At 39.0% G+C, this 15,202-nt stretch overlaps 1 protein-coding gene across 5 annotated transcripts in view; it reads right to left on the bottom strand.

Annotated features, from left to right (window-relative positions):
• Positions 1 to 3,480: 3,480 nt before the first annotated feature.
• LOC148873317 (DNA mismatch repair protein MutS, type 2) overlaps positions 3,481 to 15,202 on the bottom strand; it is a 106,941-nt gene continuing 95,219 nt past the window's right edge. For 3 of the 5 annotated variants that reach the window (XM_088963670.1, XM_088963671.1, XM_088963673.1), the window contains one exon: positions 3,481 to 3,948. In XM_088963670.1, coding sequence (XP_088819796.1) covers positions 3,785 to 3,948 — 164 coding nt within the window. In that variant the 3' untranslated portion in view covers positions 3,481 to 3,784. The remainder of the gene's footprint in view (positions 3,949 to 15,202) is intronic. The other 2 variants (XM_088963674.1, XM_088963672.1) reach the window with 1 other exon arrangement.

Below are 15,202 nucleotides of genomic sequence, written 5' to 3'. Positions count from 1 at the left end.
CAGACTATCTGGTGTGGTCTGAGTTGGATAGCAACAACACTGCTTTCGCCATTAAAACGATCTATCACAAGTTGTCAAAGGGACTATTTAACATGGGGTAGTTTACTTGGGACTTGGGAGTTGCTTTTTACATTGGGTTCTTTTGAGAAGTCTTGCAATTGCAAATACAAGAGTGTTAAACAAGGAATTGGGAGCCATGAGAATCATATGATGGAGCGGTGCTTGGTCCAGTACGGTCCCACCCACAGCCATAAGAATATCTTGAAACCCCCAGGGAGTAGGTATCTCAGAAATTAGATCTCTCAGAGTCTTACTAGCCTGTGGAGAACACTGGATTTTGTGCTATGGCACAAACTTCAACCTCCTAACTTTGTGGGACCCGGTGGCATAAAGTGGGATGCATGCCAATACGGGGAGGGGGGTATTTTCCACATATTAGCATTTTCTTTTCTCAGTCTCATATTTGTTAAGTCTTAGAGTGGGTGAGAAGTGGCTGCTACTTGACCCTATTTAATGGTAAGATGAGTAAAACACAGAAAGTAAAATTAAAATTTATGGGGAGATGTTTCCAATGTACAACTGGATTCTAAAGATTTTTCAGAATCTTTGTTTTTAGGAGATACTGTTCCTATAAGCACTTTAATCGGGCACCTTGCACCCCAAGCCAAAAATAAAATATTCCTGTTACACTTATAGAATCATTTGGGAAGGTTGATTCTAGCCCCATCCAACAACTGCTATCTGAGCTGTCTGAAGCATGCATACAGGATCATGAACCACCATTGATATACACAATGTACACTTTTTGGTGTTTTGCGCTAACATCTTCAATCCTCCCTATTAATGGGCAACTTCTGGTTTGGTCGAATTAAAAAAAATTAAATTCTAATGTGCTGGCTTGGTGTATAGATTATTTTTATGAGTTCGACTATGATATTGGAAAAATTTATAACCAATCGACTGATATCATTAAAGGTAACCAATCAGGGGGTTATTTATCAAATTCCCCCTATTTTTTTTTCAAATTATATATAAAATATTTAGGGGGTGTGATCAAGTATGATCAACTCAACGCACCATTCAATCAGTTGCAACCCACTTAATTACTTATCCACTAAAAGCAAGGTTTAAAATCGTGAGTTCACATCAGCTCGGGGGTGCCCTACATTCCAGCCGTATATTGGGAATCTCCCCATGATTGTACGAGAAATGATGAGACATCATCTAGAGATGTTTCCAATACATGACTGGGATGTGCTGTGGAACATTGTGGGGCACCTCCTTGTGGGGGGCTGATGTGAACACAAATCATCATCCAAGCCTTATTCCAACCATAAAAATCATCATTCAAGCCTTATCCCAACAATATGGGTCAGTTTTGTATTGCCATTCCATTCTGTCTAAAGTCATATCCAATGTTAAATTGTTGGTGCTTAAATCATTTGTTACTATATCTAAAAAACATTTTTTATTACTTACCATGTCCCTTTTTGACTATCTCTAGTACTTAAGGCCCCTCTAGGCTCCAACTCGATATAGATCATTTCTTATGGGTGTTGTCTAAGTTCTTCAATGAACATGACCAACCCATTTTTAGTTTACTTTCTCTTTATCTATTTATTCATCTCAGCATACACATTTTTAACACACTTATTTTTTAGACATATTTCTTGACTACCCAACACTCTATACAACATAGTTGGTTTTGCAACTATTTTATAAAAATTTCCTTATAATCTAAGTGGTATTTGCATATCACACATAACTCCAAATGCACCCCTCCGTTTTACTCATCTTCCACAATCTCTCTTATTATGACTTGTCAAATCAAGGCACCAAAAGAATGTCATATTGAGATTTCTTGGGCTCTAATCATAAATATATTATAATTTACACTCTTATCATTATTGAACTTGCATATCATATATTTTGTTTTAGTTATTATTTGAAAACATATTATTTCTATGACATTTGTTTATAAGCTTTAATTATATATTTAATCCTTTATTAGTTTTATTAATTAAAACAATGTCATCAACAAACATGTAACATGGAACCACCTCCAAAATATGTTTAGTCAATTCATATACGATCAGTGAAATTAAATGAAGGCAAAATGTTGAACCTTAGTGAAAATCTATTGAAATTGTAAAATTTGATATATGCTACAAGCGTTCATGGCTTCATGCATATCTGTAATTAGGTCTATATATCTATTTAGAACTCCTTTCTTTTTTTTTAAAGCCCATAATAAATCAAAAAGAAAAAATTAAAATATCGATGCAATATACCTTTTTTCATTTCTATAGAGACAATTGTTGTAATAATGGTGGAAAAGGGGTTGGCTTCTACTTGTTCTACATGTGCCAACTGGTATCAGTCGTATCATACTGTATTGAACCTGTATCAATTTTTTTATATTTAATTTATATTTTTAAATTTTTTTATTTATAAAAGATATTAAAAATTGTAATTTAAGGCCAAAAAAGGTTTTTTTTATTGCAAAAATAACGGGGCAAGGTGCCTATGGTTATTTGGAATGCATAGATCTTGAAAAGTTACCCAAAATACAAAAAAAAGCATCCCAATCAAACATCAAAGTGCAAAGTTATGTCTTTTGAAAGTTTAGATACACTGAATATATAACCCATGACCCAGTGACTGGGTTGAATGAATCAACAGTTCTTAACCAAGTCAACAGTTTGACTGGACTTAAAATCCTGTCGGAATAATGGGTCAAACGATTTGACTGGCCAGATTAACAACAGATTGGAAATATTGTATGAAACACAAAAGTTTCAACTACTATTTAATGAGCTCAGATCTGCTAGCAGCAAGTTGTTCCCACTTTCCAATCCACACGACATGACAGCTGCGCATTGAAAATATCTCCCTTTTTATCCATGAGAGATGTTACCAATACACCGCGGGGTGTGGGAACATTATCCAGAGTGCTATTTAATACACATTGTTGCAAAGCTCAGATATCTCAATAATAATTCCTATAATTACTCTCGCATTGATTCCTATGACAACTTTTAAAATTCAAATTTGTATGACTCGTCATCTTCATTAATTCCTATATTCATACGATAACTTCTAACCAACGCCTACTTTTAAAGCAATCATTCAACTTAAAAATAGCATTATTAAGGTAATATTGAAATTCAAATTTGTCTATTTGACCTTTTTTCTTTTTCAAAGTAGTCTCCTTATCTTTCTCGTTACTCCTACATTTAAGACAACTATTCAAGGGTTCGACTATCATATCAGGACATGATATCAGAATAGCTTCTAACCAATCAACTAGTATCATAAAAGTGGTATTTATTCAAAATTACAGGCCAAATTGATTGGTCAAAGCTCTTCTGACATCATGTATTTCCAGCAGCATAAATTTTCCCGCCATTTAAACTTACATTATCATAATTGGGGAAATATTGAAATTTGAACTTGACTTTGACCTTGGGAAACTGTATATACGTTGAAGCCAAGCTGGCATTAGGTCATACATTATACCGAAAAAGCTTGTAACCAATCAACTAGAATCATAAAAGTGATAACCCGATCAGGTGGTATTTATCAAAATTACAGGCCGAATTGATTAGTCAAAGCTCTTCCGGCATCATGTCTTTCTAGCAGCATAGATTTTCCCACCATTTAAACTTACCTTAGCATAGTTAGGGAAATATTGAAATTTGAACTTGCTTACTTTGACCTTGGGAAACTGTATATACATTGAAGCCAAGCTGGCATTAGGTCATACATATCCATACATCCGCACTTACCTACAGGTTTCAATGTCACTTAATTTCAAGCGCAATTTCATGTTGCTGGCTTGAACTATGATCTCTTCTTTAGATGCCTCCACCTTTATCACTGTTGCATTTTTACGAAGTGAAGAAACACGTACCAAATCACCTACCTTGGGGAGTTCCTTACTCTTATCTGCAGGATAAAATGATATTAACTTGCTCTGAACGCTTTAATGTATCTAGCAGTTGAATGTTTGGTCAAGTCCAAGAAGTAGGGAAGGAACCCGTGTTTAAGAGAGCAAGAGAAACTTGGGCAGTCAGATAATTAGTATTTATAGTATAAAAAATCTACAATGACAAACTTGGGCAGTCAGATAATTAGTATTTATAGTATAAAAAATCTACAATGACACTGATGTCCTTGCATATGAACACATATGACTGCAAAGTCCAAACTTAAAGATCTGGTCATGAGCTAATGGCTAGCTAGGATATATAAGATTCAGATGATTGTTTCTACAGTTACTGAAACTCTGTTTTATACGTGAAGATTATAATGGTAAAGGTTTGCTTCCGCCAAAATTCTAGGTAAATGTTTTAACTCCACCTGAATCAATTACACCCATAATTTCAACCTCTGAAACTTGTTTGCATCAAATTTTCAATTTAAAGACTATTATTCTAATGATTTAGGAAACAGCTTCTCTGTATGTGCAGGGGTAAGGCTGCGTACATCTGTCCCTCCCCAGACCCCACAGTGGTGGGAATCTCGTTCACAGGGCTGCCCTTTTTTTATTTAGGATTGTTCGGAAAATTTTGGCAAAGACATTTATTTGCTTTATATAGATGGCAGGGTTATTCTTGTCTTTGTATACTCTTTTATTTGCTTTAATATAAATATCAATCATTGGGGTGGTAGGACCATAAGATTCTTCTCTGAATTTTCTTTTTCACTTTTTCCTTCTTTCTTTGCTGATTTCTGATCAAAACCAGATTTGATTACCTTCTATTTCAGCCAAGTTTGTATCAGAGTAGGTTTAGGATTGAGAAGGGTTCTGATGTGGACTTGATCCAGCTGGTTACATGAGAATTATCTAGGGCTGGAGTTTATAGCACTTATCGCTTGATTCTTGGAGACCATTGGAGATTCCAGTTGGTGCCCAAGGTGTTGTGAGATCTTGGAGATTGCCCAGTGACTAGGAAGAGCCCGAAAAATCAGGTCAGATTGAGGTTTAGGGGTTAACCATTGATTGGAGGTCGCACTCAGTTTTTCTGGGTAGATTTTGCATCCTTCTTGAGATTGACAGCTAGTAGAAGGGTTTTCGATATTTCTGGGCGGAGCAGTTGGTGAAAACAAATTTCTCCAGGGCTGATTTTAGGGGTCTTTTTTCTCTGGAAACCATTCAGCTCTGTTTTCAGCCCATTATCTTTTCTCTTGAGGACTGCTACTGGTGTTAGGTTGCCATACAGTTATTTCCAGCCTCGTGAACAGTTAAATAGGTCTTTCTTCCTTGAGTTTTGTGATTTCCTAGTGGTATGTACATTATGGAGACAGCTGGGAATGAATCTAAATCACATGGGGAAGAACTTATGGGGGTTGGAAGTGTATCTGACAATTTCCTTTCAGATCACCACTGTTAAGTTCGATGGAACTAATTACTTGGAATGGGCTTAATCAGCCATGATAGCCACTGAAGGAAGGGGAAAATTAGGATATGTCATTGGAGATACAAAGACGCCATCCAAGGAAGACCCATCTCATGCTAAGTGGGTTCAAGAAAACTATCTAGTCATGATTTGGTTGTGCAATTCCATGTGGCCTCATATTAGTTGAAATTACCTTTTGGCAAAGACAACTAAGGAGATTTGTGATAATATGAAGGAGACTTATCTCAGTCACCTAATGTTGCTAAAGCTTATGAGTTGAAGAGTGAGGTGACCAATCTTAAACTGGGGGAGTAACCTGTATCACTTTACTTCTCTACCTTGAAACCGTTATGGAATGAAATTGATCACTTGGAGACAATTGAGTGAAAGAGTCAAAAGGACACAACAACATATAAAAAGTTAGTTGAGACAAATAGGATGTTTGAATTACATGCTGGACTGAAGTCAGATTATGACATTGTGAGGCAATAACTTCTTACTAGAGACAGTGTCATCTTATCTCAAGCCTACACCTTAGTACATAGTGAAAAAAGTAGGAGGGAAGTTATGTTACAGATTCCGCCTATGGAATTAATTTTAACAACTATAAAGCTAAAGCTTGGTGGTGATACAGAGAAGAAAATGAAGAAGAGAAGAGGGAAGTACTTTGTGATTACTATAAGAAGCCAAAACACACCAGGGACACTTGTGGAAGCTTCATCCTCACCTTATTCCAGCAAGGCTCAAGAATAAAAAAAGGGAATGCCATGCTGTTGCTACTATAGAGGCTCCATCCATGATGAGCACTAGATCCACTTTTCTAGATGCTTTAGTTGTAGTTAGAGCTTCTTTGAATCATCTAGAAAGTGATGTTGGTATTATTGGGTCGTCTCAGTCATCTTCCATACTTCCTACTCCTACCTCAGCATTTGCACACTTAGGTACAAGGGCTATTGCCTATCATGCTTTAGCCCCAAGTGACACTAGTCTTTTTTGGATTATATTCAAGTGCCTTTCTGATCATATGACTGGCTTATCTTCTTTATTCACCTTTTATTATTTGTCCTCTAGTAGAGACAAAGTATTTATTGCTGATGAATCTCTTGTTTCTATTTTGGTAAGGGAGACATCTAAGTGTCTGATGCCATTTCCTTGTCCTTAGTCTTGCATGATCCTAAGCTTAGTACTAATCTACTTTCAATTACTATTATTACTAAAAATTAGAATTTTTTGGTGACATTTTTACTTGATGGTTGTGCTTTTCAGGATTTGGTGATAAAGAAGGTGATTGGGACTGGCCATCAAACAAATGGAATTTACTTGCTTGAGCATCCACCTTGGAGGAATAAAGCAATTGGAAGGTCTTTTTGTTTCTTATCCTGTGAGTCAAGTTATGCTTTGGCATAATCAATTGTGTTTCGACTGCTGCTACAGTAGTCCAAACAAGAAGAGAAGAAGAAGAAGAAGAAGAAGAAGAGAAGAAGAAGAAGGGTCTGTCGAAAATATGATGGTTAACCCATCCAGTCGACCCCCTTAATCTATATTAGATTCTAATAATGTTTACAAAGACAAAAATGCCCTTACTTAAGTGTGAGGCAGAGTAACTCTAATAACACTGCCACATAAGCAAGTTACTTAACAAACAGAAAAAGACTAAACTACCCCTATTCGGCACATCTTAACACTCCCCCACAAGCTGGAAAATATGTCATATAATTCCAGCTTGTTACATAGATAGTTCACTTTCCCTGAGCTTAGAGCTTTTGTAAACAAATCTGCCCACTGGTCATTTGAGCCCACATGTTTAGTATTTATCTCTCTAGCAAGAACCTTCTCTCTCACAAAGTGGCAATCAACCTCTATGTGCTTTGTTCTCTCATGAAAGACAGGATTGGATGAGATATGGAGTGCAACTTGGTTGTCACAGTACAATCTCATAGGTTTATCCATGTGAAACCCAATTTCTTGTAGGAGATTCCTCAGCCACACTAATTCACAGGTAGTGTGAGCCATGGCCCTATATTCGGCTTCAGCACTGCTTCTGGCCACAACCGTCTGCTTTTTACTCTTCCATGTCACAAGATTTCCTCCAAGAAATGTGCAATAGCCTGTAGTAGATCTTCTGTCATTCACTGAGCCTGCCCAGTCTACATCTGTATACCCAACTACTTCAAGTTTTCCTCCTGGTTTATACAATAGCCCACGGCCTGGAGCTCCTTTTAGATACCTCACAATTCTAAGGACTGCATCCCAGTGAGGTATACGAGGGTTCTGCATGAATTGGCTCACCACACTGACTGCAAAGGAGATGTCGGGTCTCGTGATAGTCAGATAGTTCAGCTTTCCCACTAGTCGTCTATACCTTCTAGGATCTTCAAATACTTCTCCTGTATCACTGCTCAACTTAACATTTGGTTCCATAGGGGTCTCAGCCGGTTTTGCACCTAACCGTCCTGTTTCTTCCAATAGATCAAGGACATATTTCCTTTGGCACAGATTCACACCTTGTTTTGACCTGGCAACTTCTATTCCCAAGAAATACTTTAATGTTCCAAGGTCTTTTGTTTGAAAATGATTTTGCAGAAATACCTTTAGTTTGCCAATCCCCAATTTATCACTACCAGTGATGACAATATCATCCACATAGACCACTAATAAAATCTTCCTAGCTTCTGAGTCATAGCTGAACACTGAGTGATCAGCCTGGCATTGCTTCATTCCAAAACTCTTCACCACTTCGCTGAACTTCCCAAACCAAGCACGTGGAGATTGCTTCAACCCATAAATTGCTTTCTTCAGCTTGCACACCTTACCAACCTCCCCCTGAGCAACAAACCAGGTGGTTGCTCCATATATACCTCCTCCACTAGATCACCATGGAGGAAGGCATTCTTTATGTCAAGTTGAAAGAGAGGCCAATCATACATAACTGCCAAGGAAATTAGGACACGAACAGAACCAATTTTAGCCACCGGAGAGAATGTCTCCATGTAGTCCACACCATACAACTGTGAGTAACCTTTAGCAACAAGTCTGGCCTTCAGACGCTCCACACTACCATCTGGCAAGTATTTCACAGTATACACCCATTTACAGCCCACAACATGCTTACCAGGTGGGAGAGTAGTAAGTTCCCACGTTTGAGCATATTGAAGAGCAGAAAGTTCCTCCTCCATTGCCTGCCGCCATCCAGGTGAACTAATAGCTTCTTGAACATTGTTAGGTATGGAAATAGAGGACAAAAGTGAAACAAACTGACGATGTGAGGTAGAAAGACGAGATAATGAAACAAAATTGGAAATGGGATGGAGTGTAGAACTGCGTTTACCTTTCCGTAAGGCAATGGGTAGGTCAAGGTCTGAAGGTTCAGCAATAGGAGCCATGAGAGGATCCGTAGATGAGGTAGAAGCCGGAGGAGGGGCCGGTGTCGTTCGACGTGTATACACTTGTCGGATCGGTGGTCATTCAGTGGTGACCTGCACTGGATGAGGTGATGAGTCTACTCCAACAACAGCCTCTGGAACTGGATCACTGACAGGAAGAGGAAGAGGAGGTAAGGGTGAGGACAAGGGTGCTTCATGTCTGGAGAAGAAGGGTACAGACTCAAAAAAGGTGACATCAGGGCAGACATAGCACTTTCGGGCAATGGGATTATAACACTTGTACCCTTTTTGAGTCCGAGAGTAGCCAAGGAAGACACATTTAATTGAGCGTGCATCTAGCTTGTCTATTCCAGGACTCAGATTATGAACAAAGCACACACAACCAAAGACACGAGGAGTTAATGGAAACGGAGATAAAGTGGGAAACAAGATGGAGAAGGGGGACCGACCATGAAGAATAAAAGAGGGCATCCGATTAATGAGAAAACATGCAGTGAGTACAGCATCACTCCAAAACCGTTTAGGAACATTCATGTGGTGAAGCATAGACCGAGCAGTTTCAAGAAGCTGACGATTCTTCCGTTCAGCCACCCCATTTTGTTGAGGGGTGAAAGCACACGAGGTCTGATGAATAATGCCATGCTGTTCTAAATACTGTTGAAATGAAGTAAGAAAGTATTCACGACCATTATCTGAACGGAGAACTTTGATTGGAACACCAAATTGTGTGCGTATTTCAGCATGAAATTTTTGAAAAATGGAAAATAATTCACTTCTTTCTTTCATTAAGTAAATCCATGTCATTCTTGAACAATCATCAATAAAGGAGACAAAATACTTGTACCCATTATAAGACTCTATTTTGATTGGACCCCAAACATCCGAATGAACCAAAGAAAAATGACTCAACATACGACTCTCAACTCTTGGACTGAAGGACACACGACGGTGTTTACCAAACTAACATGACTCACATTGTAAAACTGACAACTGACTCAATGACGGAACCAACATCTTGAGAACCTTGAGAGATGGATGTCCCAGTCGGCAATGCCATTGTAGAGGAGTAAGGGAAGTCTGAAGTGCAATTGAAGATCCACCACCGTCAAGGTAATACAATCTACCAGCTTCATGCCCCCCACCAATCTTCTTCCCCGTCTTGAGATCCTAAAAAACACAAGTGGAAGGAAAGAAGGTAACAGAACAGTTAAGATCTTTGGTTATTTTACTAACAGACATAAGATTGAATGGAAACTTAGGTACATATAAAACAAATGATAAGGGGACATAAGCCATGTCAACGTTACCAACACCACAGATGGGAGATGAGGACCCATTGGCAAGTGTAACAGTTTGTGATGTGTTGGGCAAGTGTGGCAGTGGTATGCTGTGAAGTAGTTTGAAGGAACCGTTCATACTCATCACGCGGAACACTCACCATCTCCCTCCCAGAAGTAGATGTAGATGTGGGAGGTGTTCGGTCTGCCAGTTTACTGTCACTAATAACAACCTCTCCTGCTACAGCATGATTAGCCCATTTAGAGGGAGGGCCATGTAGGTCATAACAGAAATTCACTGTGTGTCCTTCCCTACCACAATGAGTACACTTCCTTGTAGAGTTATTTTTTCCTCTGCCACGGCCTCCCCCTGAGTCACGGCCACCCCGACCAATCATGGAATTGCCACGGCCTCCTCTGGGAGCATGACCTCCCCCTCTTGTACTATGTCCACCTCCTCTAGCTATCACAAGTGCTGATCTATCAGACTGTGTGGGGTTCTCTGTCTGTTCCAAAGAAATTCTACGAAGTCTTGAGAATACTTCATCAAGTGTAGGAAGAGTAGAGCCCCCCAATATTTGAGCTCTAACTGGTTCATATTCCGACTTCAGCCCCACTAAAAATCTTGTAACATCTAGCTGCTCTCTTTGCTGTTGCTGAACTTGAATATCTGGAGTAAGGGGATGATAGACATTGAGTTCATTCCTTATATTCTTCATGCAGGCATAGTACTCTTCTAGTGTTTTGGTTCCTTGTTGTAAATCAAAATACTCTTGATAAAGCTGATATACTCTTGTTGTGTTATCTTGTCCAGAATATAGCTTCTTAGCATGCTCCCATATATCCTTTGCCGTATCAAGGAACATGAAGTTGGCACTGATTTTGGGTTCCATACTATTCCACAGCCAAGTCATGATTTGAGCATCTTCTTGTTCCCAATCATCAAACCCTGGAGAGTCAACCGGTGGCTTCTCATCTCTTACATGCTTTACTTTCTTCTTTGCCTTGAGAAAAACTTCCACTGATTTAGCCCATGGAACATAGTTCTCCCCATTCAGCTTAATTGAGGTCATTTGTACCCGTAGGTAGTCGGGGGAAATTACCACACTAGGTTTCTGATCATTGTAGCCATCTCCTATTGCTGCCATTGTACTCTTTCACAGTTGCCTCTAACCTTACTTCTCAGCTACAAGCTGATTGATGTTGTTCATAGTTTGATACTTCAGCACCTATTGCAACCCCTAAACACAACAATGGGAGCACACACTTGTTCTTATTCACACTACTGCTGACTTCACACACCTACGTCCCACATAAGCATCAATTTACCACTCACTAATCACAAGTAGGCCCTCTTACAACCACTCAAAACAAATTGTGCATCACAAGCACCACAACACAGTCAAATCTGCTGCACCCAGTTCAGACTTGTTTAACACACTTAAGAGGGCATTACACAACCACAAGGAGCTCGGCAAGGTCACTGCATTCCACCTTACACCACTCGGCCACTTATAGCAGCCCTAACACCACTTAACAACTTACAGCAGCCCTACACCATTCATTCAACAACTTACAGCAGCCCTACACCATTCGGGTACTGCACACACACAACCCTTCCTAGGGCAACAATGAACCTAGTTCTCTAGGTTCTAATCAATACTCACAGCTTCTTGTAGGGTTTCTACCCAGAAATATAAGTAACAATAGAAGAAGAGAGAACCGACCTTCCTTTGAGAATATCAACCAACCATTCACTGCTGAAGTCACTTTCCTTGTTGAAGAAGGTTATGCGCAGCAGAGAGAGACAAGCTGTGATGTTTCTGACCTAGGGCAAACCAGTTCTCTCCATTGACTGACCAGAAACAAAGGAGAAGAGTCACGAACAATGCTGAGGTGCTTTACCAACTGAAGTAGGTCAGGAGCATGGCTCTGATAACATGTTTCGACTGCTGCTACAGTAGTCCGAACAAGAAGAGAAGAAGAAGAAGAAGAAGAAGAAGAAGAAGAAGAAGAAGAAGAAGAAGAAGAGAAGAAGAAGAAGGGTCTGTTGAAAATCTGATGGTTAACCCATCCAGTCGACCCCCTTAATCTATATTAGATTCTAATAATGTTTACAAAGACAGAAATGCCCTTACTTAAGTGTGGGGCAGAGTAACTCTAATAACACTGCCACATAAGCAAGTTACTTAACAAACAGAAGAAGACTAAACTACCCCTATTCGGCACATCTTAACAGGGTCATTTATCTTTTGGGTCTTTGAAGAGTCTTTTTCCTACTTTATTTGAGTTAGTCCAAGTGTTCAATTTAAGTTGTGAAATTTGTGTACTTACAAAGCATTGTAGATCAACTTATTGAATAAGTAATAAAAGAAGTAACATTCCTTTTGAAATTGTGCATACCAATGTTTAGGGGACATATCACATTATTGCTATGGGGGGATATAGATATTTCTTGTTGCTTGTTGATGACTATTCTTGTGAGTTTATCTTATGCATTCTCAAGATCAGGTCCCTATTGTGACTCGTGCATTTCACTAGATGGTTATAACCTAGTTTGGAATTAGAATAAAAACTTTCAGATTTGATAATGCCAAGGAGTATTTTGCAAAACCCTTGGCTTCATATCTCCTTGAGTATGGAGTTATCCATTAGAAGTACTTGTCCCTATACACCTCAGCAAAATGTAGTTGAGAGAGAACAAACATATCTTGGAAGATGCTAGAAGCATCATTCAGAATTCTAATGTTCCCATATGTTTTTAGGTGGATGCCATCTACACAACCGTGTATCTCATCAATAGGGTTCTTCACAAGTTTTAGATATGAAAGCTCCCTTTAACTTGTTGTATCCAGATAAAGACATTTGCTATTCCCCTTGAGACCTTTGGGCGCACTTGCTTTGTTCAAATCCTTGGATCTCAATATTTTATTTTAAATTTGATCCTAAGGAAACCAAGTGTACATTTTTTGTAAGGTAAAGTATTTCATTAAAATCAAAATGAAAATACGAAGAAACCCCTATACAATGAGAAGCTTAATATAGGATGAATAATTCTGCCCATTGCAACCAGAAACCCCAAAACAAAGGACCATCCAATCCTTACAAAAAGGAAATCAAAATAAAAAAAATGATCTAGAATGTCTGAACCAAAACAAAGGATGAGTTTCCAACCATGAATGAACCATCTCCAATACTTTGTTCAAGATTTCTTCCTTTGAGGACTGTTTGCCTTCAAAAATTCTACTATTTCTCTCACTCCATATAGCCCAAAATACTGCTGCAAGAATGAAGCTCCATGCAACCTTTCCAGCCTTACTTAAACCATTGAGAAAAATCAGTGGATCAGCAAATGCCCAGATGACTCCACATTTTTGTTGCATAAGGAACACACCATATCTGCCACTTCTAAACCTCTTTTACTAAGATTTTCTTTTGTTAGGATCTTATCCAGCATCACTGACCATACAAAGAATGCCAGTCTGGATGTACACCCCTGAATCCCTGATCCATATTCTGTCACAAGGAAAGAGGGTGGTATTCTCCCTTGATATATGTTTGAAAAAGGATTTTACAGCTCCCAATTTCTGAAACGTCTAGTTTCTTTTATCCTCCTCTAGACCAGATGTCTTTGAGTCATATAAGGCCTGAAGCATGTTGATTAGAGATGTCACCTCCCAATCATTTAAGTTCCTCCTAAATTGAGGGCACCAAATGCAATGACCATTCTGCCGTTCCAAATAATCTGCTACTGTTGCATCCTTGTTTATAGCTATTTCAAACAGCCCCAGGAATATAGTCTCTAATGGTCCAACTTCACACCAGTAATCCTTCCAAAACAGAACCCTATGGCCACCTCCCACCTTATACTTTATACCCTTTACAAACTTAGTTCGAGTTTACTGAATTGCCTTCCAATTTGAACACCCTTAAGTTGATCGTACCTGTTCTGTTTCCCATTATCTGCTGCTGGTCCCATATTTGGCTACTATTAGCCTTTGCCATAGACTGTCTGTTTATTAATTAAATCTCCATAACCACTTTCCAAGTAAGGCAATGTTTATATCTTTCAATGACCTGATTCCAAGACCTCCATTTTCTTTGGAACAGCAGATTTTCTTCCAGTTAAACCAATGACACTTTAATTCCTCCTTCTAGTCCCTCCACAAGAAATCTCTCATCCTTTTTTTCCAAATCTTCAGCCCATTTAATCGGAATTGGAAATAAAGATAGATAAAAACACCGGGAGGGAGGATAGCACACTTTTAATTAATTACAGCGAGTTTGCCCCCTTTGGATAGGTATATTGTCTTCCATGAGGCAAGTTTTCTGTCCACCTACTCCAAGATGGGCTCCCAAATGGATTTGGATTTGTAATTTTCCCCCAGAGGCATGCCCAAATACCTAGATGGAAGTTACCAACTTTACAACCCCAATTATCAGCCCATTCTTCCAAATTTGCCACCTCCCCGACAACCATGATTTCACTCTTCATGATATTGGTATGCAGTCCTGTCACCACCTCAAACCACCTTAAGATTTCCTTCACAGTCCAGAATTGGTCCCACGAGGCATCACAAAAGAAAAGAGTGTCATCTGCAAATTGTAGGAGTGCAATCTCCATTTCCCCATTACCTACTTTAAAGCCCTCCAACAGTCCTCCCGCCCATGTTTTCTCTACCATTCTAGAAAGAGCTTCCGTCACGCAAATGAATAGGAGGGGAGAAAGTGGGTCCCCTTGTCTCAGGCCCCTAGGTATTCTAAACAACCCCACAGGAACTCCCATTTACAAGAACTGAGAAAGAGTACTTTTTTGGGTATGCTACTTTCTTTGAGGACTCATTTTGTGTCTATAGGAGCTACTTTGGGACTCATTTTGTGTCTATACTCTATAGGAGCTACTTTCTTTAAGGATGTCCCTTCTTGTTTTTTGATCAATAACAAAATGCTTTATTAGATTAAAAAAATTGTGAAACTTTAAGTACAAGAAAGGGGAGGTAAAATATCTTAACTCCCCCACAATAGATAACAATAAAGAAATCTAAAAATTAGCCCAAAACAAAGAGTCCTTAAGCACCCCTTGCTTGGCTAACCCATCAGCCATGGAATCAGCACTTCTCTACACCCAACTGTACTTCAC

This window comes from Nelumbo lutea, chromosome 1, assembly GCF_056320005.1.
Source record: "Nelumbo lutea isolate HS-2025 chromosome 1, American lotus-T2T, whole genome shotgun sequence".
Taxonomy (NCBI): domain Eukaryota; kingdom Viridiplantae; phylum Streptophyta; class Magnoliopsida; order Proteales; family Nelumbonaceae; genus Nelumbo; species Nelumbo lutea.
Note: the sequence above shows the minus strand (reverse complement) of the source record. Positions and strands in the feature narration are given on the sequence as shown.